The sequence below is a fragment of the Oncorhynchus tshawytscha genome, linkage group LG15 (genome assembly GCF_018296145.1).
Source record: "Oncorhynchus tshawytscha isolate Ot180627B linkage group LG15, Otsh_v2.0, whole genome shotgun sequence".
Lineage (NCBI taxonomy): Eukaryota > Metazoa > Chordata > Actinopteri > Salmoniformes > Salmonidae > Oncorhynchus > Oncorhynchus tshawytscha.
Genome location: NC_056443.1, coordinates 39594321 through 39619400, shown reverse-complemented (window position 1 = coordinate 39619400; position 25080 = coordinate 39594321). Strand labels below are relative to the sequence as shown.

Below are 25080 nucleotides of genomic sequence, written 5' to 3'. Positions count from 1 at the left end.
GAGGTAGAGGGAGAGGGAGAGGTGAGAGAAGAGGTAGAGGGAGAGGTGAGATAAGAGGTAGAGGTAGAGGTGAGATAAGAGGTAGAGGGAGAGGTGAGATAAGAGGTAGAGGGAGAGGTGAGAGAAGAGGTAGAGGGAGAGGTGAGAGAAGAGGTAGAGGGAGAGGTGAGATAAGAGGTAGAGGGAGAGGTGAGATAAGAGGTAGAGGGAGAGGGAGAGAAGAGGTAGAGGAGAGGTGAGATAAGAGGTAGAGGTAGAGGTGAGATAAGAGGTAGAGGGAGAGGTGAGATAAGAGGTAGAGGGAGAGGTGAGATGAGAGGTAGAGGGAGAGGTGAGAGAAGAGGTAGAGGGAGAGGTGAGATGAGAGGGAGAGGAAGAGGGAGAGGTGTGAGAAGAGGTAGAGGGAGAGGTGAGATAAGAGGTAGAGGGAGAGGTGAGATAAGAGAAGAGGTAGAGGGAGAGGTGAGATAAGAGGTAGAGGGAGAGGTGAGAGAAGAGGTAGAGGGAGAGAAGAGGTAGAGAAGAGGGAGAGGTGAGAGAAGAGGTAGAGGGAGAGGTGAGATAAGAGGTAGAGGGAGAGGTGAGAGAAGAGGTAGAGGTAGAGGGAGAGGTGAGATAAGAGGTAGAGGGAGAGGTGAGAGGAGAGGTAGAGAGAGAGTTGAGAGGAGAAGTAGAGAGAGGGGTGAGTTTAGAGGAGAGGTAGAGAGAGCAGTGAAAGGAGAGGTAGAAAGAGATGTGAGTTTAGATGAGAGGTAGAGAGAGGGGTGAGTTTAGAGGAGAGGTAGAGGGAGAGGTGATAGGAGAGGAGAGCCAGGGAGAGCGGTGAGAGGAGAGGTAGAGAGAGAGTTGAGAGGAGAGGTAGAGAGAGAGTTGAGAGGAGAAGTAGAGAGAGGGGTGAGTTTAGAGGAGAGGTAGAGAGAGCAGTGAAAGGAGAGATAGAGAGAGAGGTGAGTTTAGAGGAGATATAGAGAGACAGGTGAGAGGAGAGGTAGAGAGAGAGGTGAGAGGAGAGATAGAGAGACCGGTGAGAGGAGAGGTAGAGAGAGAGGTAAGAGGAGAGGTAGAGAGAGAGTTGAGATGAGAGATTGAGAGGAGAGGTAGAGAGAGGTGAGAGGAGAGGTAGAGAGAGAGGTGAGTTTAGAGGAGAGGTGGAGAGAGAGGTGAGTTTAGAGGAGAGGTAGAGAGAGAACTGAAAGGAGAGGTAGAGTGAGAGGAGAGATAGAGGTGAGAGGAGAGATAGAGAGAGAGGTGAGAGGAGAGGTAGAGAGAGAGGTGAGAGGAGAGATAGAGAGAGAGAAGAGGTAGAGAGAGAGGTGAGATGAGAGGTGGAGAGAGAGTTGAGTTTAGAGGAGAGGTAGAGAGAGAGGTGAGTTTAGAGGAGAGGTAGAGAGAGAGGTGAGAGGAGAGGTAGAGCGAGAGGTGAGAGGAGAGGTAGAGAGGAGAGGTAGAGAGAGAGGTGAGTTTAGAGGTAGAGAGAGAGGTGAGTTTAGAGGAAAGATAGAGAGAGAGGTGAGTTTAGAGGAGAGATAGAGAGAGAGGTGAAAGGAGAGGTAGTGAGAGAGGTGAGAGGAGAGGTAGAGAGAGAGGTGAGAGGTAGAGAGAGGTGAGTTTAGAGGAAAGATAGAGAGAGAGGTGAGAGGAGAGGTAGAGAGGTGAGAGGAGAGGTAGAGAGAGAGAGTGAGAGGAGAGGTAGAGCGGTGAGAGGAGAGGTAGAGAGGTAGAGTTGAGAGGAGAGGTAGAGAGAGAGGTGAGAGGAGAGGTAGAGAGGAGAGAGAGGTAGAGAGGAGAGGTGAGAGGAGAGGTAGAGAGAGAGGTGAGAGGGAGAGGTAGAGAGAGAGTTGAGTTTAGAGGTAGAGAGAGAGGTGAGTTTAGAGGAAAGATAGAGAGAGAGGTGAGTTTAGAGGAGAGATAGAGAGAGAGGTGAAAGGAGAGGTAGAGAGAGAGGTGAGAGGAGAGGTAGAGAGAGAGGTGAGAGGAGAGGTAGAGAGAGGGGTGAGGGGAGAGGTAGAGAGGTGAGAGGAGAGGTAGAGAGGTGAGAGGAGAGGTAGAGAGGTGAGAGGAGAGGTAGGGAGAGAGGTGAGAGGAGGAGGGAGAGAGAGAGGTGAGAGGGAGAGGTAGAGAGGTGAGAGGAGAGGTAGGGAGAGAGGGGAGAGGAGAGGTAGAGAGGTGAGAGGAGAGGTAGAGAGGGGAGAGGAAGGGTTGTACCTCATTGAAGCGTAGCTCCATAGCAGGAACTCCTCCAAAGGCTGTGAAACTATATGCCCCGCTGTTCAGATACAATGGCTTAATACTGGATGAGAGAGAGAAACAGAGAGTTAGTATCACCTATACACCCCACTGTTCAGATATGATGGCTTAATACTAGAGGAGAGAGGAGAGAGGAGAGAGGGGGGAGGGAGAGAAGAGAGGGGAGGAGAGAGGGGGGAGGGAGAGAGGGGGAGGGAGAGAGAGAGAGGGAGGAGGGAGAGAAGAGAGGGGAGGAGAGAGGGGGAAAAGGGAGAGAGGGGGAGGGAGAGAGAGAGAGGAGAAGAGAGGGGTAAAAGAGGAGAGAGATGGGGCCTGTGGGAGAGAGGGGGAGGGAGAGAGAGAGAGGGGGAGGGAGAGAGAGAGAGGAGAAGAGAGGGAGGAGAGAGGGGGAGGGAGAGAGACAGAGAGAAATAGAAAGTCCGTATGTTAAAGACAAGGAAGAATTGAAAGTAAAAGATAATAGTTACCCACATCTTCCAGCTGCCCCCTCTTTCTCTGCCTGGCTGTAGATGGTCTGGCCTGTGTGTTTAGGATGCTCCACCTGTGTGTGTGTGTGTGTGTCACACTGTAAACACACATGTGTGTGTTGTGTGTTGTGTGTGTGTGTGTGTGTGTGTGTGTGTGTGTGTGTTGTGTGTGTGTGTGTGTGTGTGTGTGTATGTATATTTGTATGTAAACAGACGTTATTTGATGATTACGCATAGAGTATATTTGATTGATTCACACTGATAAACACGCATAGAGTATATTTGATTGATTCACACTGATAAACACACATAGAGTATATTTGATTGATTCACACTGATAAACACACATAGAGTATATTTGATTGATTCACACTGATAAACACACATAGAGTATATTTGATTGATTCACACTGATAAACACACATAGAGTATATTTGATTGATTCACACTGATAAACACACATAGAGTATATTTGATTGATTCACACTGATAAACACACATAGAGTATATTTGATTGATTCACACTGATAAACACACATAGAGTATATTTGATTGATTCACACTGATAAACACACATAGAGTATATTTGATTGATTCACACTGATAAACACACAGAGTATATTTGATTGATTCACACTGATAAACACACATAGAGTATATTTGATTGATTCACACTGATAAACACACATAGAGTATATTTGATTGATTCACACTGATAAACACACATAGAGTATATTTGATTGATTCACACTGATAAACACACATAGAGTATATTTGATTGATTCACACTAATAAACACACATAGAGTATATTTGATTGATTCACACTGATAAACACACATAGAGTATATTTGATTGATTCACACTGATAAACACACATAGAGTATATTTGATTGATTCACACTGATAAACACACATAGAGTATATTTGATTGATTCACACTGATAAACACACATAGAGTATATTTGATTGATTCACACTGATAAACACACATAGAGTATATTTGATTGATTCACACTGATAAACACACATAGAGTATATTTGATTGATTCACACTGATAAACACACATAGAGTATATTTGATTGATTCACACTGATAAACACACATAGAGTATATTTGATTGATTCACACTGATAAACACACATAGAGTATATTTGATTGATTCACACTGATAAACACACATAGAGTATATTTGATTGATTCACACTGATAAACACACATTTGATTGATTCACACTGATAAACACACATAGAGTATATTTGATTGATTCACACTGATAAACACACATAGAGTATATTTGATTGATTCACACTGATAAACACACATAGAGTATATTTGATTGATTCACACTGATAAACACACATAGAGTATATTTGATTGATTCACACTGATAAACACACATAGAGTATATTTGATTGATTCACACTGATAAACACACATAGAGTATATTTGATTGATTCACACTGATAAACACACATAGAGTATATTTGATTGATTCACACTGATAAACACACATAGAGTATATTTGATTGATTCACACTGATAAACACACATAGAGTATATTTGATTGATTCACACTGATAAACACACATAGAGTATATTTGATTGATTCACACTGATAAACACACATAGAGTATATTTGATTGATTCACACTGATAAACACACATAAACACACATAGAGTATATTTGATTGATTCACACTGATAAACACACATAGAGTATATTTGATTGATTCACACTGATAAACACACATAGAGTATATTTGATTGATTCACACTGATAAACACACATAGAGTATATTTGATTGATTCACACTGATAAACACACATAGAGTATATTTGATTGATTCACACTGATAAACACACATAGAGTATATTTGATTGATTCACACTGATAAACACACATAGAGTATATTTGATTGATTCACACTGATAAACACACATAGAGTATATTTGATTGATTCACACTGATAAACACACATAGAGTATATTTGATTGATTCACACTGATAAACACACATAGAGTATATTTGATTGATTCACACTGATAAACACACATAGAGTATATTTGATTGATTCACACTGATAAACACACATAGAGTATATTTGATTGATTCACACTGATAAACACACATAAACACACATAGAGTATATTTGATTGATTCACACTGATAAACACACATAGAGTATATTTGATTGATTCACACTGATAAACACACATAGAGTATATTTGATTGATTCACACTGATAAACACACATAGAGTATATTTGATTGATTCACACTGATAAACACACATAGAGTATATTTGATTGATTCACACTGATAAACACACATAGAGTATATTTGATTGATTCACACTGATAAACACACATAGAGTATATTTGATTGATTCACACTGATAAACACACATAGAGTATATTTGATTGATTCACACTGATAAACACACATAGAGTATATTTGATTGATTCACACTGATAAACACACATAGAGTATATTTGATTGATTCACACTGATAAACACACATAGAGTATATTTGATTGATTCACACTGATAAACACACATAGAGTATATTTGATTGATTCACACTGATAAACACACATAGAGTATATTTGATTGATTCACACTGATAAACACACATAGAGTATATTTGATTGATTCACACTGATAAACACACATAGAGTATATTTGATTGATTCACACTGATAAACACACATAGAGTATATTTGATTGATTCACACTGATAAACACACATAGAGTATATTTGATTGATTCACACTGATAAACACACATAGAGTATATTTGATTGATTCACACTGATAAACACACATAGAGTATATTTGATTGATTCACACTGATAAACACACATAGAGTATATTTGATTGATTCACACTGATAAACACACATAGAGTATATTTGATTGATTCACACTGATAAACACACATAGAGTATATTTGATTGATTCACACTGATAAACACACATAGAGTATATTTGATTGATTCACACTGATAAACACACATAGAGTATATTTGATTGATTCACACTGATAAACACACATAGAGTATATTTGATTGATTCACACTGATAAACACACATAAACACACATAGTATATTTGATTGATTCACACTGATAAACACACATAGAGTATATTTGATTGATTCACACTGATAAACACACATAGAGTATATTTGATTGATTCACACTGATAAACACACATAGAGTATATTTGATTGATTCACACTGATAAACACACATAGAGTATATTTGATTGATTCACACTGATAAACACACATAGAGTATATTTGATTGATTCACACTGATAAACACACATAGAGTATATTTGATTGATTCACACTGATAAACACACATAGAGTATATTTGATTGATTCACACTGATAAACACACATAGAGTATATTTGATTGATTCACACTGATAAACACACATAGAGTATATTTGATTGATTCACACTGATAAACACACATATTTGATTGATTCACACTATTTGATTGATTGATTCACACTGATAAACACACATAGAGTATATTTGATTGATTCACACTGATAAACACACATAGAGTATATTTGATTGATTCACACTGATAAACACACATAGAGTATATTTGATTGATTCACACTGATAAACACACATAGAGTATATTTGATTGATTCACACTGATAAACACACATAGAGTATATTTGATTGATTCACACTGATAAACACACATAGAGTATATTTGATTGATTCACACTGATAAACACACATAGAGTATATTTGATTGATTCACACTGATAAACACACATAGAGTATATTTGATTGATTCACACTGATAAACACACTGATAAACACACAGTATATTTGATTGATTCACACTGATAAACACACATAGAGTATATTTGATTGATTCACACTGATAAACACACATAGAGTATATTTGATTGATTCACACTGATAAACACACATAGAGTATATTTGATTGATTCACACTGATAAACACACATAGAGTATATTTGATTGATTCACACTGAGTATATTTGATTGATTCACATAAACACACATAGAGTATATTTGATTGATTCACACTGATAAACACACATAGAGTATATTTGATTGATTCACACTGATAAACACACATAGAGTATATTTGATTGATTCACACTGATAAACACACATAGAGTATATTTGATTGATTCACACTGATAAACACACATAGAGTATATTTGATTGATTCACACTGATAAACACACATAGAGTATATTTGATTGATTCACACTGATAAACACACATAGAGTATATTTGATTGATTCACACTGATAAACACACATAGAGTATATTTGATTGATTCACACTGATAAACACACATAGAGTATATTTGATTGATTCACACTGATAAACACACATAGAGTATATTTGATTGATTCACACTGATAAACACACATATAAACACACATAGTATATTTGATTGATTCACACTGATAAACACACATAGAGTATATTTGATTGATTCACACTGATAAACACACATAGAGTATATTTGATTGATTCACACTGATAAACACACATAGAGTATATTTGATTGATTCACACTGATAAACACACATAGAGTATATTTGATTGATTCACACTGATAAACACACATAGAGTATATTTGATTGATTCACACTGATAAACACACATAGAGTATATTTGATTGATTCACACTGATAAACACACATAGAGTATATTTGATTGATTCACACTGATAAACACACATAGAGTATATTTGATTGATTCACACTGATAAACACACATAGAGTATATTTGATTGATTCACACTGATAAACACACATAGAGTATATTTGATTGATTCACACTGATAAACACATATAGAGTATATTTGATTGATTCACACTGATAAACACACATAGAGTATATTTGATTGATTCACACTGATAAACACACATAGAGTATATTTGATTGATTCACACTGATAAACACACATAGAGTATATTTGATTGATTCACACTGATAAACACACATAGAGTATATTTGATTGATTCACACTGATAAACACACATAGAGTATATTTGATTGATTCACACTGATAAACACACATAGAGTATATTTGATTGATTCACACTGATAAACATAAACACACTGATAAACATAGAGTATATTTGATTGATTCACACTGATAAACACACATAGAGTATATTTGATTGATTCACACTGATAAACACACATAGAGTATATTTGATTGATTCACACTGATAAACACACATAGAGTATATTTGATTGATTCACACTGATAAACACACATAGAGTATATTTGATTGATTCACACTGATAAACACACATAGAGTATATTTGATTGATTCACACTGATAAACACACATAGAGTATATTTGATTGATTCACACTGATAAACACACATAGATTGATTCATATTTGATTGATTGATTCACACTGATAAACACACATAGAGTATATTTGATTGATTCACACTGATAAACACACATAGAGTATATTTGATTGATTCACACTGATAAACACACATAGAGTATATTTGATTGATTCACACTGATAAACACACATAGAGTATATTTGATTGATTCACACTGATAAACACACATAGAGTATATTTGATTGATTCACACTGATAAACACACATAGAGTATATTTGATTGATTCACACTGATAAACACACATAGAGTATATTTGATTGATTCACACTGATAAACACACATAGAGTATATTTGATTGATTCACACTGATAAACACACATAGAGTATATTTGATTGATTCACACTGATAAACACACATAGAGTATATTTGATTGATTCACACTGATAAACACACATAGAGTATATTTGATTGATTCACACTGATAAACACACATAGAGTATATTTGATTGATTCACACTGATAAACACACATAGAGTATATTTGATTGATTCACACTGATAAACACACATAGAGTATATTTGATTGATTCACACTGATAAACACACATAGAGTATATTTGATTGATTCACACTGATAAACACACATAGAGTATATTTGATTGATTCACACTGATAAACACACATAGAGTATATTTGATTTTCACACTGATAAACACACATAGAGTATATTTGATTGATTCACACTGATAAACACACATAGAGTATATTTGATTGATTCACACTGATAAACACACATAGAGTATATTTGATTGATTCACACTGATAAACACACATAGAGTATATTTGATTGATTCACACACTAGAGTATATTTGATTGATTCACACTGATAAACACACATAGAGTATATTTGATTGATTCACACTGATAAACACACATAGAGTATATTTGATTGATTCACACTGATAAACACACATAGAGTATATTTGATTGATTCACACTGATAAACACGCATAGAGTATATTTGATTGATTCACACTGATAAACACACATAGAGTATATTTGATTGATTCACACTGATAAACACACATAGAGTATATTTGATTGATTCACACTGATAAACACACATAGAGTATATTTGATTGATTCATTTGAACACACATAGAGTATATTTGATTGATTCACACTGATAAACACACATAGAGTATATTTGATTGATTCACACTGATAAACACACATAGAGTATATTTGATTGATTCACACTGATAAACACACATAGAGTATATTTGATTGATTCACACTGATAAACACACATAGAGTATATTTGATTGATTCACACTGATAAACACGCATAGAGTATATTTGATTGATTCACACTGATAAACACACATAGAGTATATTTGATTGATTCACACTGATAAACACACATAGAGTATATTTGATTGATTCACACTGATAAACACACATAGAGTATATTTGATTGATTCACACTGATAAACACACATAGAGTATATTTGATTGATTCATATAAACACACATTATATTTGATTGATTCACACTGATAAACACACATAGAGTATATTTGATTGATTCACACTGATAAACACACATAGAGTATATTTGATTGATTCACACTGATAAACACACATAGAGTATATTTGATTGATTCACACTGATAAACACACATAGAGTATATTTGATTGATTCACACTGATAAACACACATAGAGTATATTTGATTGATTCACACTGATAAACACACATAGAGTATATTTGATTGATTCACACTGATAAACACACATAGAGTATATTTGATTGATTCACACTGATAAACACACATAGAGTATATTTGATTGATTCACACTGATAAACACACATAGAGTATATTTGATTGATTCACACTGATAAACACACATAGAGTATATTTGATTGATTCACACTGATAAACACACATAGAGTATATTTGATTGATTCACACTGATAAACACACATAGAGTATATTTGATTGATTCACACTGATAAACACACATAGAGTATATTTGATTGATTCACACTGATAAACACACACTAGAGTATATTTGATTGATTCACACTGATAAACACACATAGAGTATATTTGATTGATTCACACTGATAAACACACATAGAGTATATTTGATTGATGATAAACACACATAGATAATTTGATTGATTCACACTGATAAACACACATAGAGTATATTTGATTGATTCACACTGATAAACACACATAGAGTATATTTGATTGATTCACACTGATAAACACACATAGAGTATATTTGATTGATTCACACTGATAAACACACAGAGTATATTTGATTGATTCACACTGATAAACACACATAGAGTATATTTGATTGATTCACACTGATAAACACACATAGAGTATATTTGATTGATTCACACTGATAAACACACATAGAGTATATTTGATTGATTCACACTGATAAACACACATAGAGTATATTTGATTGATTCACACTGATAAACACACATAGAGTATATTTGATTGATTCACACTGATAAACACACATAGAGTATATTTGATTGATTCACACTGATAAACACACATAGAGTATATTTGATTGATTCACACTGATAAACACACATAGAGTATATTTGATTGATTCACACTGATAAACACACATAGAGTATATTTGATTGATTCACACTGATAAACACACATAGAGTATATTTGATTGATTCACACTGATAAACACACATAGAGTATATTTGATTGATTCACACTGATAAACACACATAGAGTATATTTGATTGATTCACACTGATAAACACACATAGAGTATATTTGATTGATTCACACTGATAAACACACATAGAGTATATTTGATTGATTCACACTGATAAACACACATAGAGTATATTTGATTGATTCACACTGATAAACACACATAGAGTATATTTGATTGATTCACACTGATAAACACACATAGAGTATATTTGATTGATTCACACTGATAAACACACATAGAGTATATTTGATTGATTCACACTGATAAACACACATAGAGTATATTTGATTGATTCACACTGATAAACACACATAGAGTATATTTGATTGATTCACACTGATAAACACACATAGAGTATATTTGATTGATTCACACTGATAAACACACATAGAGTATATTTGATTGATTCACACTGATAAACACACATAGAGTATATTTGATTGATTCACACTGATAAACACACATAGAGTATATTTGATTGATTCACACTGATAAACACACATAGAGTATATTTTGATTGATTCACACTGATAAACACACATAGAGTATATTTGATTGATTCACACTGATAAACACGCATAGAGTATATTTGATTGATTCACACTGATAAACACGCATAGAGTATATTTGATTGATTCACACTGATAAACACGCATAGAGTATATTTGATTGATTCACACTGATAAACACGCATAGAGTATATTTGATTGATTCACACTGATAAACACACATAGAGTATATTTGATTGATTCACACTGATAAACACACATAGAGTATATTTGATTGATTCACACTGATAAACACACATAGAGTATATTTGATTGATTCACACTGATAAACACACATAGAGTATATTTGATTGATTCACACTGATAAACACACATAGAGTATATTTGATTGATTCACACTGATAAACACACATAGAGTATATTTGATTGATTCACACTGATAAACACACATAGAGTATATTTGATTGATTCACACTGATAAACACACATAGAGTATATTTGATTGATTCACACTGATAAACACGCATAGAGTATATTTGATTGATTCACACTGATAAACACACATAGAGTATATTTGATTGATTCACACTGATAAACACACATAGAGTATATTTGATTGATTCACACTGATAAACACACATAGAGTATATTTGATTGATTCACACTGATAAACACACATAGAGTATATTTGATTGATTCACACTGATAAACACACATAGAGTATATTTGATTGATTCACACTGATAAACACACATAGAGTATATTTGATTGATTCACACTGATAAACACACATAGAGTATATTTGATTGATTCACACTGATAAACACACATAGAGTATATTTGATTGATTCACACTGATAAACACACATAGAGTATATTTGATTGATTCACACTGATAAACACACATAGAGTATATTTGATTGATTCACACTGATAAACACACATAGAGTATATTTGATTGATTCACACTGATAAACACACATAGAGTATATTTGATTGATTCACACTGATAAACACACATAGAGTATATTTGATTGATTCACACTGATAAACACACATAGAGTATATTTGATTGATTCACACTGATAAACACACATAGAGTATATTTGATTGATTCACACTGATAAACACACATAGAGTATATTTGATTGATTCACACTGATAAACACACATAGAGTATATTTGATTGATTCACACTGATAAACACACATAGAGTATATTTGATTGATTCACACTGATAAACACACATAGAGTATATTTGATTGATTCACACTGATAAACACACATAGAGTATATTTGATTGATTCACACTGATAAACACACATAGAGTATATTTGATTGATTCACACTGATAAACACACATAGAGTATATTTGATTGATTCACACTGATAAACACACATAGAGTATATTTGATTGATTCACACTGATAAACACACATAGAGTATATTTGATTGATTCACACTGATAAACACACATAGAGTATATTTGATTGATTCACACTGATAAACACACATAGAGTATAACACACATAAACACACATAGAGTATATTTGATTGATTCACACTGATAAACACACATAGAGTATATTTGATTGATTCACACTGATAAACACACATAGAGTATATTTGATTGATTCACACTGATAAACACACATAGAGTATATTTGATTGATTCACACTGATAAACACACATAGAGTATATTTGATTGATTCACACTGATAAACACACATAGAGTATATTTAGTAGAAAATAGACCATGGAAAGTTACCTGTTTGATGGCTGATTCTATTAGATCGAGCAGTAGAGGACTAGTGTAGGCCGACAGGTTATCATCACCTGAGACAACAACACAGATTCTCATTATATGAAATTAACATCGGATGTATTTATCATATATGTTCAACATCATCTATATTCAACATCTATATTCAACATCTATATTCAACATCTATATTCAACATCTATATTCAACATCGGGGCGGCAGGGTAGCCTAGTGGTTAGAGTGTTGGACTAGTAACCGGAAGGTTGTAAGTTCAAACCCCTGAGCTGACAAGGTACAAATCTGTCCTTCTGCCCCTGAACAGGCAGTTAACCCACTGTTCCTAGGCCGTCATTGAAAATAAGAATTTGTTCTTAACTGACTTGCCTGGTAAAATAAAATGTAAAAAAATAAAATCATATACATTTATTATCATATACTGTATATTTAACATCATCTATATTCAACATCTATTTTCATCAAATATATTCAACATCGATATTCAACATTATATGTAATTAACATTAGATGTATTTATCATATATATTTAACATATATATTTATTATGATATATATTTAACATCATATATATTTATTATGATATATATTTATTATGATATATATTTAACATCATATATATATTTATTATCATATATATTTAACATCATATATATTTATTATGATATATATTTAACATCATATATATATTTATTATCATATATATTTATCATCATATATATTTATTATCATATATATTTAACATCATATATATATTTATTATCATATATATTTAACATCATATATATTTATTATCATATACAGTGGGGACAACAAGTATTTGATACACTGCCGATTTTGCAGGTTTTCCTACTTACAAATCATGTAGAGGTCTGTAATTTTTTATCATAGGTACACTTCAACTGTGAGAGACGGAATCTAAAACAATAAAATCCAGAAAATCACATTGTATGATTTTTAAGTAATTAATTTGCATTTTATTGCATGACATAAGTATTTGATACATCAGAAAAGCAGAACTTAATATTTGGTACAGAAATCTATGTTTGCAATTACAGAGATCATACGTTTCCTGTAGTTCTTGACCAGGGTTTCACACACTGCAGCAGGGATTTTGACCCACTCCTCCATACAGACCTTCTCCAGATCCTTCAGGTTTCGGCGCTGTCGTTGAGCAATACAGACTTTCAGCTCCCTCCAAAGATTTTCTATTGGGTTCAGGTCTGGAGACTGGCTAGGCCACTCCAGGACCTTGTGATGCTTCTTACGGAGCCACTCCTTAGTTGCCCTTGCTGTGTGTTTCGGGTCGTTGTCATGCTGGAAGACCCAGCCACGACCCATCTTCAATGCTCTTACTGAGGGAAGGAGGCTGTTGGCCAAGATCTCGCGATACATGGCCCCATCCATCCTCCCCTCAATACGGTGCAGTCATCCTGTCCCCTTTGCAGAAAAGCATCCCCAAAGAATGATGTTTCCACCTCCATGCTTCATGGTTGGGATGGTGTTCTTGGGGTTGTACTCATCCTTCTTCTTCCTCCAAACACGGCGAATGGAGTTTAGATGAAAAAGCTCTATTTTCATCTCATCAGACCACTTAACCTTCTCCTATTCCTCCTCTGGATCATCCAGATGGTCATTGGGAAACTTCAGATGGGCCTGGACATGCGCTGGCTTGAGCAGGGGGACCTTGCGTGCGCTGCAGGATTTGAATCCATGATGGCGTAGTGTGTTACTAATGGTTTTCTTTGAGACTGTGGTCTCAGCTCTCTTCAGGTCATTGACCAGGTCCTGCCGTGTAGTTCTGGGCTGATCCCTCCCTCATGATCATTGATGCCCCATGAGGTGAGATCTTGCATGGAGCCCCAGACCGAGGGTGATTAAACTTCTTCCATTTTGTAATAATTGCGCCAACAGTTGTTGCCTTCTCACCAAGTTGCTTGCCTATTGTCCTGTAGCCCATCCCAGCCTTATGCAGGTCTACAATTTTATCCCTGATGTCCTTACATCCTCTCTGGTCTTGGCCATTGTGAAGAGGTTGGAGTCTGTTTGATTGAGTGTGTGGACAGGTGTCTTTTATACAGGTAACAAGTTCAAACAGGTGCAGTTATTACAGGTAATGAGTGGAGAACAGGAGGGCTTCTTAAAGAAAAACTGTGAGAGCCAGAATTCTTACAGGTTGGTAGGTGATCAAATACTTATGTCATGCAATAAAATGCAAATTAATTACTTACTTTTTCTCTCACAGTTGAAGTGTACCTATGATTAAAAAAAATACAGACCTCTACATGCTTTGTAAGTAGGAAAACCTGCAAAATCGGCAGTGTATCAAATACTTGTTCTCCCCACTGTATATTTAACATCATATATATTTATTATCATATATATTTAACATCATATATATTTATTATCATATATATTTAACATCATATATATTTATTATCATATATATTTAACATCATATATATTTATTATCATATATTTATTATCATATATATTTATTATCATATATATTTAACATCATATATATTTATTATCATATATATTTAACATCATATATATGTATTATCATACTGTATATATTTAACATCTATATTCAACATTATATGTAATTAACATCAGATGTATTTATCATATATATTTAACTTAACAAAATATTTTTTCAAATTCTATATTCAACATTATATCTATTCAACATGATATATATTTTTAAAAATATATATATTTAATATCATATGTATTTATCAGACATATTTAACATATTTATTATCATATGTATTTATCACACATATTTAACAAAATATATATTTAATATATGTATTTATCATACATATTTTAAAATATATATATATTTATTATTATACGTATTTATCATACATATTTAACATCATAAAAATGTAACGTCATACAGTGCATTCAGAAAGTATTCAGACTCCATTTTCCACATTTTGTTACATCACAGCCTTATTCTAAAATGGATGAATTCGTTTTTTCTGCTCATCCATCTACACACCATACCCCATAATATATATTTTTTTAATGGTTTTCGAAATTGTAGCAAATTTGTATATATAAAATATAAAAAACTGAAATATAACATTTACCTAAGTTTTCAGAACCTTTACTCAGTGCTTTGTTGAAGCACCTTTGGCAGCGATTACAACCATGAGCCCAGACTTGAATCTGATCGAACATCTCTGGAGAGACCTGAAAATAGCTGTGCAGCAACGCTCCCCATCCAACCTGACAGAGCTTGAGAGGATCTGCAGAGAAGAATGGGAGAAACTTCCCAAATACAGGTGTGCCAAGCTTGTAGTGTTATACCCAAGAAGACTGGAGGCTGTAATCGCTGCCGAAGGTGCTTCAACATAGTACTGAAAGGGGGTCTGAATACTTATGTAAAAGCGATATTTCAATGTTTTTTAAATTTTTTATAAATTTATTTTTATAAATGTATAAAAACCAGTTTTTCCTTTGTCATTATGGGGTATTGTGATGTCATTATGGGGTATTGTCATGTCATTATGGGGTATTGTGGTGTCATTATGGGGTATTGTGTGTTGATTGATGAGGGGGGGGGACTATTTAATCCATTTTATAATAAGGCTGTAACATAAAAAATGTGTAAAAAGTCAAGGGGTCTGAACTGTATGTACTTAACATGGTATGTATTTAATTAACATCAGATATTTAACATGGTATGTATTTAACATGGTATATATTTAACATGGTATGTATTTATTTACATCAGATATTTAACATGGTATGTATTTAACATGGTATATATTTAACATGGTATATATTTAACATGGTATGTAATTAACATCAGATATTTAACATGGTATGTATTTAACATGGTATGTATTATAACATGGTATATATTTAACATCAGATATTTAACAAGGTATATATTTAACATCAGATATTTAACATGGTATGTATTTAACATGGTATATATTTAACATGGTATATATTTACCATGGTATATATTTAGCATCAGATATTTAACATGGTATATATTTAACATGAGATATTTAACATGGTATATATTTACAATGGTATATATTTAACATCAGATATTTAACATGGTATGTATTTAACATGGTATATATTTAACATCAGATATTTAACATGGTATATATTTAACATCAGATATTTAACATGGTATGTTTTTAACATGGTATGTTTTTAACATGGTATATATTTAACATGGTATGTATTTAACATCAGATATTTAACATGGTATATATTTAACATGGTATATATTTAACATGGTATATATTTAACATGGTATGTATTTAACATCAGATATTTAACATGGTATGTTTTTAACATGGTATATATTTAACATGGTATATATTTAACATGGTATATATTTAACATCAGATATTTAACATGGTATATATTTAACATGGTATATATTTAACATCAGATATTTAACATGGTATGTTTTTAACATGGTATATATTTAACATGGTATATATTTAACATGGTATATATTTAACATCAGATATTTAACATGGTATATATTTAACCTCAGATATTTAACATCAGATATTTAACATTGTATGTACTTAACATGGTATATATTTAACATGGTATGTAATTAACATGGTATATATTTAACATGGTATATATTTAACATCAGATATTTAACATGGTATATATTTAACATGGTATATATTTAACATGGTATGTATTTAACATGGTTTATATTTAACATGGTATATATTTAACATGGTATGTTTTTAACATCAGATATTTAACATTGTATGTATTTAACATGGTATATTTAACATGGTATATATTTAACATCAGATATTTAACATGGTATATATTTAACATGGTATGTATTTAACATGGTATATATTTAACATGGTATGTATTTAACATCAGATATTTAACATGGTATATATTTAACATGGTATATATTTAACATAGTATATATTTAACATGGTATATATTTAACATCAGATATTTAACATGGTATATATTTAACATGGTATATATTTAACATGGTATATATTTAACATGGTATATATTTAACATGGTATATATTTAACATCAGGTATTTAACATCAGACATTTAACATGGTATATATTTAACATGGTATGTATTTAACATGGTATATATTTAACATCAGATATTTAACATCAGATATTTAACATGGTATATATTTAACATGGTATGTATTTAACATGGTATATATTTAACATGGTATATATTTAACATCAGATATTTAACATGGTATATATTTAACATGGTATATATTTAACATGGTATATATTTAACATGGTATATATTTAACATGGTATATATTTAACATCAGATATTTAACATCAGATATTTAACATGGTATATATTTAACATGGTATGTATTTAACATGGTATATATATTTAACATCAGATATTTAACATCAGATATTTAACATGGTATATATTTAACATGGTATGTATTTAACATGGTATATATTTAACATGGTATATATTTAACATGGTATGTATTTAACATGGTATATATTTAACATGGTATGTATTTAACATTATAATTTAACATCAGATATTTAACATCAGGTATTTAACATCAGATATTTAACATGGTATATATTTAACATGGTATGTATTTAACATGGTATATATTTAACATTTAACATATATTTAACATCAGATATTTAACATGGTATATATTTAACATGGTATGTATTTAACATGGTATATATTTAACATGGTATATATTTAACATGGTATATATTTAACATGGTATGTATTTAACATGGTATATATTTAACATGGTATATATTTAACATGGTATATATTTAACATCAGATATTTAACATGGTATATATTTAACATGGTATATATTTAACATGGTATATATTTAACATTGTAAATATTTAACATGGTATGTATTTAACATGGTATATATTTAACATCAGATATTTAACATCAGATATTTAACATCGTATATATTTAACATTGTATATATTTAACATGGTATATATTTAACATGGTATATATTTAACATGGTATATATTTAACATGGTATATATTTAACATGGTATATATTTAACATGGTATATATTTAACATGGTATATATTTAACATGGTATATATTTAACATGGTATATATTTAACATGGTATATATTTAACATGGTATATTTTTAACATGGTATATATTTAACATGGTATATATTTAACATGGTATATTTTTAACATGGTATATATTTAACATGGTATATATTTAACATGGTATAATATTTAACATCAGATATATTTAACATCAGATATATTTAACATGGTATATACTAAACAAAAATATAAATGCAACAATTTGACTGAGTTACAGTTCACATGTGGCGACGCCTCGGGGCTTTTGATCTGACATGTCAACTGTATGTCCATATATAGACAGGTCCCGAGTGGCACAGCGGTCTCAGGTACCGCATCTCAGTGCTATGTGGGGGGCTCCCGAGTGGCACAGCGGTCTAAGGTACCGCATCTCAGTGCTATGTGGGGGCTCCCGAGTGGCACAGCGGTCTAAGGTACCGCATCTCAGTGCTATGTGGGGGCTCCCGAGTGGCACAGCGGTCTAAGGTACCGCATCTCAGTGCTATGTGGGGGCTCCCGAGTGGCACAGCGGTCTAAGGTACCGCATCTCAGTGCTATGTGGGGGCTCCCGAGTGGCACAGCGGTCTAAGGTACCGCATCTCAGTGCTATGTGGGGGCTCCCGAGTGGAGCAGGGGTCTAAGGTACTGCATCTCAGTGCTATGTGGGGGCTCCCGAGTGGCAGCAGCGGTCTAAGGTACTGCATCTCAGTGCTATGTGGGGGGCTCCCGAGTGGCGCAGCGGTCTCAGGTACTGCATCTCAGTGCTATGTGGGGGGCTCCCGAGTGGCGCAGCGGTCTAAGGTACCGCATCTCAGTGCTATGTGGGGGGCTCCCGAGTGGCACAGCGGTCTAAGGTACCGCATCTCAGTGCTAGAGGCGTCACTGCAGAGCCTGGTTCGATTCCAGGCTGTATCACAAACGGACGCGATTGGGAGTTCCATAGCGCGGCACACAATGGGCCCCGTGTCGTCCGGGTTTGGCCGGGGTAGGCCGTCATTGTAAATGGGAATTTGTTCTTAACTGCCTAGTTAAATGAAGGTTAAAAAGAAATAAGCAAATCAGTCAATTGAAATAAATTCATTAGGCCCGAATCTATGGATTTCACATGACTGGGCAGGGGCACATCCATAGGTGGGCCTGGGAGGGCATATGCCCACCCATTTGGGAGCTAGGCCCAGCCAATCAGAATTAGTTTTTCCCTATAAAATGGCTTTATTATAGACAGAAATGCCCCACCCCCTCAGACGATTCAGCAGGTGAAGAACCCAGATGTGGAGGTGGTTAAACGTAGTCTGCAGTTGGGAGGCCAGTTGGACACACACTAAATTCTCTAAAACGACATTGGAGGTGGCTTATGGTAGAGAAATTACAATTCAATGCTCTGGTGGACATTCCTGCAGACAGCATGCCAATTGCACGCTCCCTCAAAACAGGAGACATCTGTGGCATTGTGTTGTGTGAAAAAACTTCACATTTTAGAGTGGCCTTTTATTGTCCCCAGCACAAGGTGCACCTGTGTAAATAAATTTGTGGAAAACATTTTAGAGAAATAAGCCTTTTGTGAATATGGAAACTTTCTGGGATTTTTTATTTCAGATCATGAAACATGGGACCAACACTTTACATGTTGTGTTTATAGTGTTGTTCAGTGTATATTTCACATCATATGTTCAACATTGTAACAATGTTATGCTGTGGCTCTTTGTTTTACCCATAACCGCCTGGTCCAGACTGAAGTACGCCACAGCCTTCAGGTGTAGCATGGACAGGTAACCCTGGCAACCATAGGAGAGGTAAGAGAGGTTCAGGATAATACATGGACAGACAGGTAGAGAAAGAACAATAGAGATATCGAAAGAGAGAGATATCGAGAGAGAGAGATATCGAGAGAGAGAGAGAGCGAGGAAGCGAGGAAGAGAGAGAGCAAGAGAAAGGGTGTGATAGAGGTAGAGAGAGAGAGAGAGAAAGAGGGAGAGAGAGAGAGAAAGAGAGATGGGGCTGGCCTCAATTAGTCGACTGGTCGATTGTTGTTGGTCGACCAAGATTGTTTTAGTCGAGCTGTAAGAAATATATAATTATATATATATATAATATATACAGAACCAGTCAAAAGTTTCGCCACACCTACTCATTTAATGGTTTTTCTTTATTTTGACTATTTTCTGCCTTGTTGAAGTAGTGAAGACATATGGAATCATGTAGTAACCAAAAAAATGTTAAATAAATCAAACTATATTTTAATTTTGAGATTCTCCAAAAGTAGCCACCCTTTTCCTTGATGACAACTTTGCACACTCTTGGCATTCTCTCAACCAGCTTCATGAGGTAGTCACCTGGAATGCATTTCAATTAACAGGTGTGCCTTGTTAAAAGTTAATTTGTGGAATTTCTTGAAATCAGTTGTGTTGTGACAAGGTAAGGGTGGTATACAAAAGACGTGTGCTACGTGGGCCACATTTTCATTGGACTTTTGAGTCGGGGGCAGGATACTTGTTATTTGGCCATTGGCCAAGTTGTACTGCAAGGACTTCAGAATAGTCAACCCAAGGCTAGGGTGAGGGGTTATAAATGGCATCCTGTTCCTTTGTTCAGTGGGAGAATAGCTGAGGACAGGGGAGACTAAACCTATTTTTCTTGCTTTGGAGTGTTATTGAATAATAACACATTGCTAACAGCTCAACTAAGCAAAGAGAAATGACAGTCCATCATTACTTGAAGACAATAACTTTGAAAGTTTCTTCAAGTGCAGTCACAAAAACCATCAAGCGCTATGATGAAACTGGCTCTCATGAGGACCGCCACAGGAAAGGAAGACCCAGAGTTACCTCTGCTGCAGAAGATAAGTTCATTAGTTACCAGCCTCAGAAATTGCAGCCCAAAGAAATGCTTCACAGAGTTCAAGTAACAGACACATCTCAACAGAGGAGACTGCGTGAATCAGGCCTTCATGGTCGAATTTCTGCAAACAAACCACTACTGAAGGACACCAATAAGAAGAAGAGACTTGCTTGGGCCAAGAATACAGGTGATAACTCTCTCGGTAGGTACTGTGGTCTACAGCTTATCATGAGATACTCTACCTCAGGCGAGCAATGCGAGCAATAGGGGCGGCAGGTAGCCTAGTGGTTAGAGCGTTGGACTAGTAACCGAAAGGTTGCAAGATAGAATCCCTGAGCTGACAAGGTAAAAATCTGTCATTCTGCCCCTGAACAAGGCAGTTAACCCACTGTTCCTAGGCCGTCATTGAACATTTTAATTTGTTCTTAACTTACTTGCTTAGTTAAATAAAAAGGTACAAATAAACATTTTAAAAAATAGCTTGAGACTTCCTTAGATATCGTGCACCAGCTGTTATTTATTTCTATCCCTTTCGATAACCACTCAGCATGAAAGGTAGAAATGTAATGTCTGATGCAGTGGAAAAGTCATAAAATAGGCCTGATTACTTCTTATCAGTGTTTAACTTGGACTGAAAAACTTGGTTCCGGTACTCATTTGAGGTGTCAGGACTGTTTATATTTAGGTGCAGGAGCTCCACAATACTGTTGAGATAATATCCTATAAGAGGAACAGGAGCTCCACAATACTGTTGAGATAATATCCTATAAGAGGAACAGGAGCTCTACAATACTGTTGAGATAATATCCTATAAGAGGAACAGGAGCTCTACAATACTCTTGAGATAATATCCTATAAAGAGGAACAGGAGCTCCACAATACTGTTGAGATAATATCCTATAAGAGGAACAGGAGCTCCACAATACTGTTGAGATAATATCCTATAAGAGGAACAGGAGCTCCACAATACTGTTGAGATAATATCCTATAAGAGGAACAGGACCTCAGGCAGTAGAACGTGTGAGGTGTCGGTACTCAGCTCCGGTGAGCTCCTTCTCAAGTCACTGCTTCTTATCCCTTCTGCAGTCTCCAGCTGTGTCTGTCCCGAGCTCACTGAGCAGGGCAACTCTCAGGGCCCAGAATATTTTATATATTTTATACAATGTTCTCTAGCTGCAAGCTTCAGGCCAGAACCAAAGATAATAGTTGATACAATGTTTCAACTTCGTTGCAGACAGGCCATGTGTAGCCAATGTGATTTATATGAGATGTATTCCTCTCTCTAGGGAGAGAGCCCTAAAGAGGGGGATAGAGGGAGAGAAGAAGAGAGAGGGAGTCAGTACCAACCTCCAACCACTCTGTGGCACCAACGTTCCCAAAGTCTCCAGCGTCCCAACTGACAAACAACAGACTTCTCCTGGGGTAGAAACCTAGCGCGCGCGCACGCACGCACGCACGCACACACGCGCACACGCACACGCACACGCACACACACACACACACACACACACACACATTGTGTTTGTGTTATATTGTGGTTGTGTTGTGGTTATATTGTGGTTGTGTTATGGTTATATTGTGGTTGTGTTGTGGTTATATTGTGGTTGTGTTGTGGTTCGTACCGTTCTGCACCATGTTGCTGAAGGTCCGAGCCAGCTCCAGTAGGATGGCTGTTCCAACCCCGGCCTTCACCGCCCCCGGCCCCCACGCATCTCTCTGGGCCCCCATTATAATGTACTGGTCTACAGGGGGGAGGAGGGGGAGAGAGATATAGGTAGGTATTAGGTCAGAATCTACAATGAGCTCCACATTGTACATAGTCCCCCCATTTTAGGGGACCAAAGTATTGGGACAAATTCTCTTGTATGTCAATTAAAGTGGACAAACGTGTAGTAGTTGGTCCCGTATTCCTAGCAGAGATTACCTCATTTGATTAGATTTGACCAATATAACTCAAAGCTATATAATGTATTGTGTCATTTTGGAGTCATTTTTATTGTAAATAAGTAGAGAATATGTTTATAAACACTACATGAATGTGGATGCTACCATGATTAGGGATAATCCTGAAAGAATCATGAATAATGATGAGTGAGAAAGTTAGAGGCATAATTACCATACCCTCTACCCCCTATCTCCTACCCTCTACCCCTTACCCCCTATCTCCTACCCTCTACCCCTTATCTCCTACCCTCTACCCCTTACCCCCTATCTCCTACCCTCTACCCCCTATCCTTATCCCAGGTGATATTACAACATTTCCACCCTTGGGTCATCAGGCATCCTTATCCCAGGTGATATTACAATGTATCCACCCTTGGGTCATCAGGCATCCTTATCCCATCAGGCATCCTTATCCCAGGTGATATTACAATGTATCCACCCTTGGGTCATCAGGCATCCCTATCCCAGGTGATATTACAACGTATCCACCCTTGGGTCATCAGGCATCCTTATCCCAGGTGGGGGTGGAAGGTCCTATATACAGGGGCAGTACTCAGTGATATCACTTCCTGAAACAAGAGGTAAAACATTTGTTTATAACAATGTGGTTTCTCCCTCTGCACCTGCCAATGTTAATCTATTGATCAATATTAGTAACCAGACAGGAAACAGTGCTAACGTTTTTCCCATCGATAACCTGAATGACAATGAACCTGACTCTCGCCCTGAGGACATGGACAAGGGGAATACATATTTTAAAAAGCATATTTACATATTTTAAAAGCACATTTTTTACCACCCAAAAGAAATCCCTCTCTTGAAACAATTTCCCTGTCACGACTCCGACCGAAGGACACTCCCCTTCCCGTTCGGGTGGCGCTCGGCGGTCGTCATCGCCGGCCTACTAGCTGCTACTGATTATTTCCTCCCCCTCCTTATGTGTTGATTGTGTGCGCCTGTTTTGAGTTAGGTAGTAGGCTTTATTAGTCAGCCGGCCCGCAGGGTTCCTTGTGCGGGATTAATTATTGTGATCGTCTGT

The 25080-nt window shown here is 35.0% G+C and overlaps 1 protein-coding gene across 1 annotated transcript in view; it reads right to left on the bottom strand.

Annotated features, from left to right (window-relative positions):
* tfr2 (transferrin receptor 2) overlaps positions 1–25080 on the bottom strand; it is an 87084-nt gene that overhangs the window by 32113 nt on the left and 29891 nt on the right. Inside the window, exons 10-15 of the mRNA XM_042298584.1 lie at positions 23720–23839; positions 23445–23527; positions 20971–21034; positions 13143–13210; positions 2715–2788; positions 2206–2290 (exon numbers count right to left, since the gene is read on the bottom strand). Of these exons, the coding sequence (XP_042154518.1) occupies positions 2206–2290; positions 2715–2788; positions 13143–13210; positions 20971–21034; positions 23445–23527; positions 23720–23839 (494 nt within the window). The remainder of the gene's footprint in view (positions 1–2205; positions 2291–2714; positions 2789–13142; positions 13211–20970; positions 21035–23444; positions 23528–23719; positions 23840–25080) is intronic.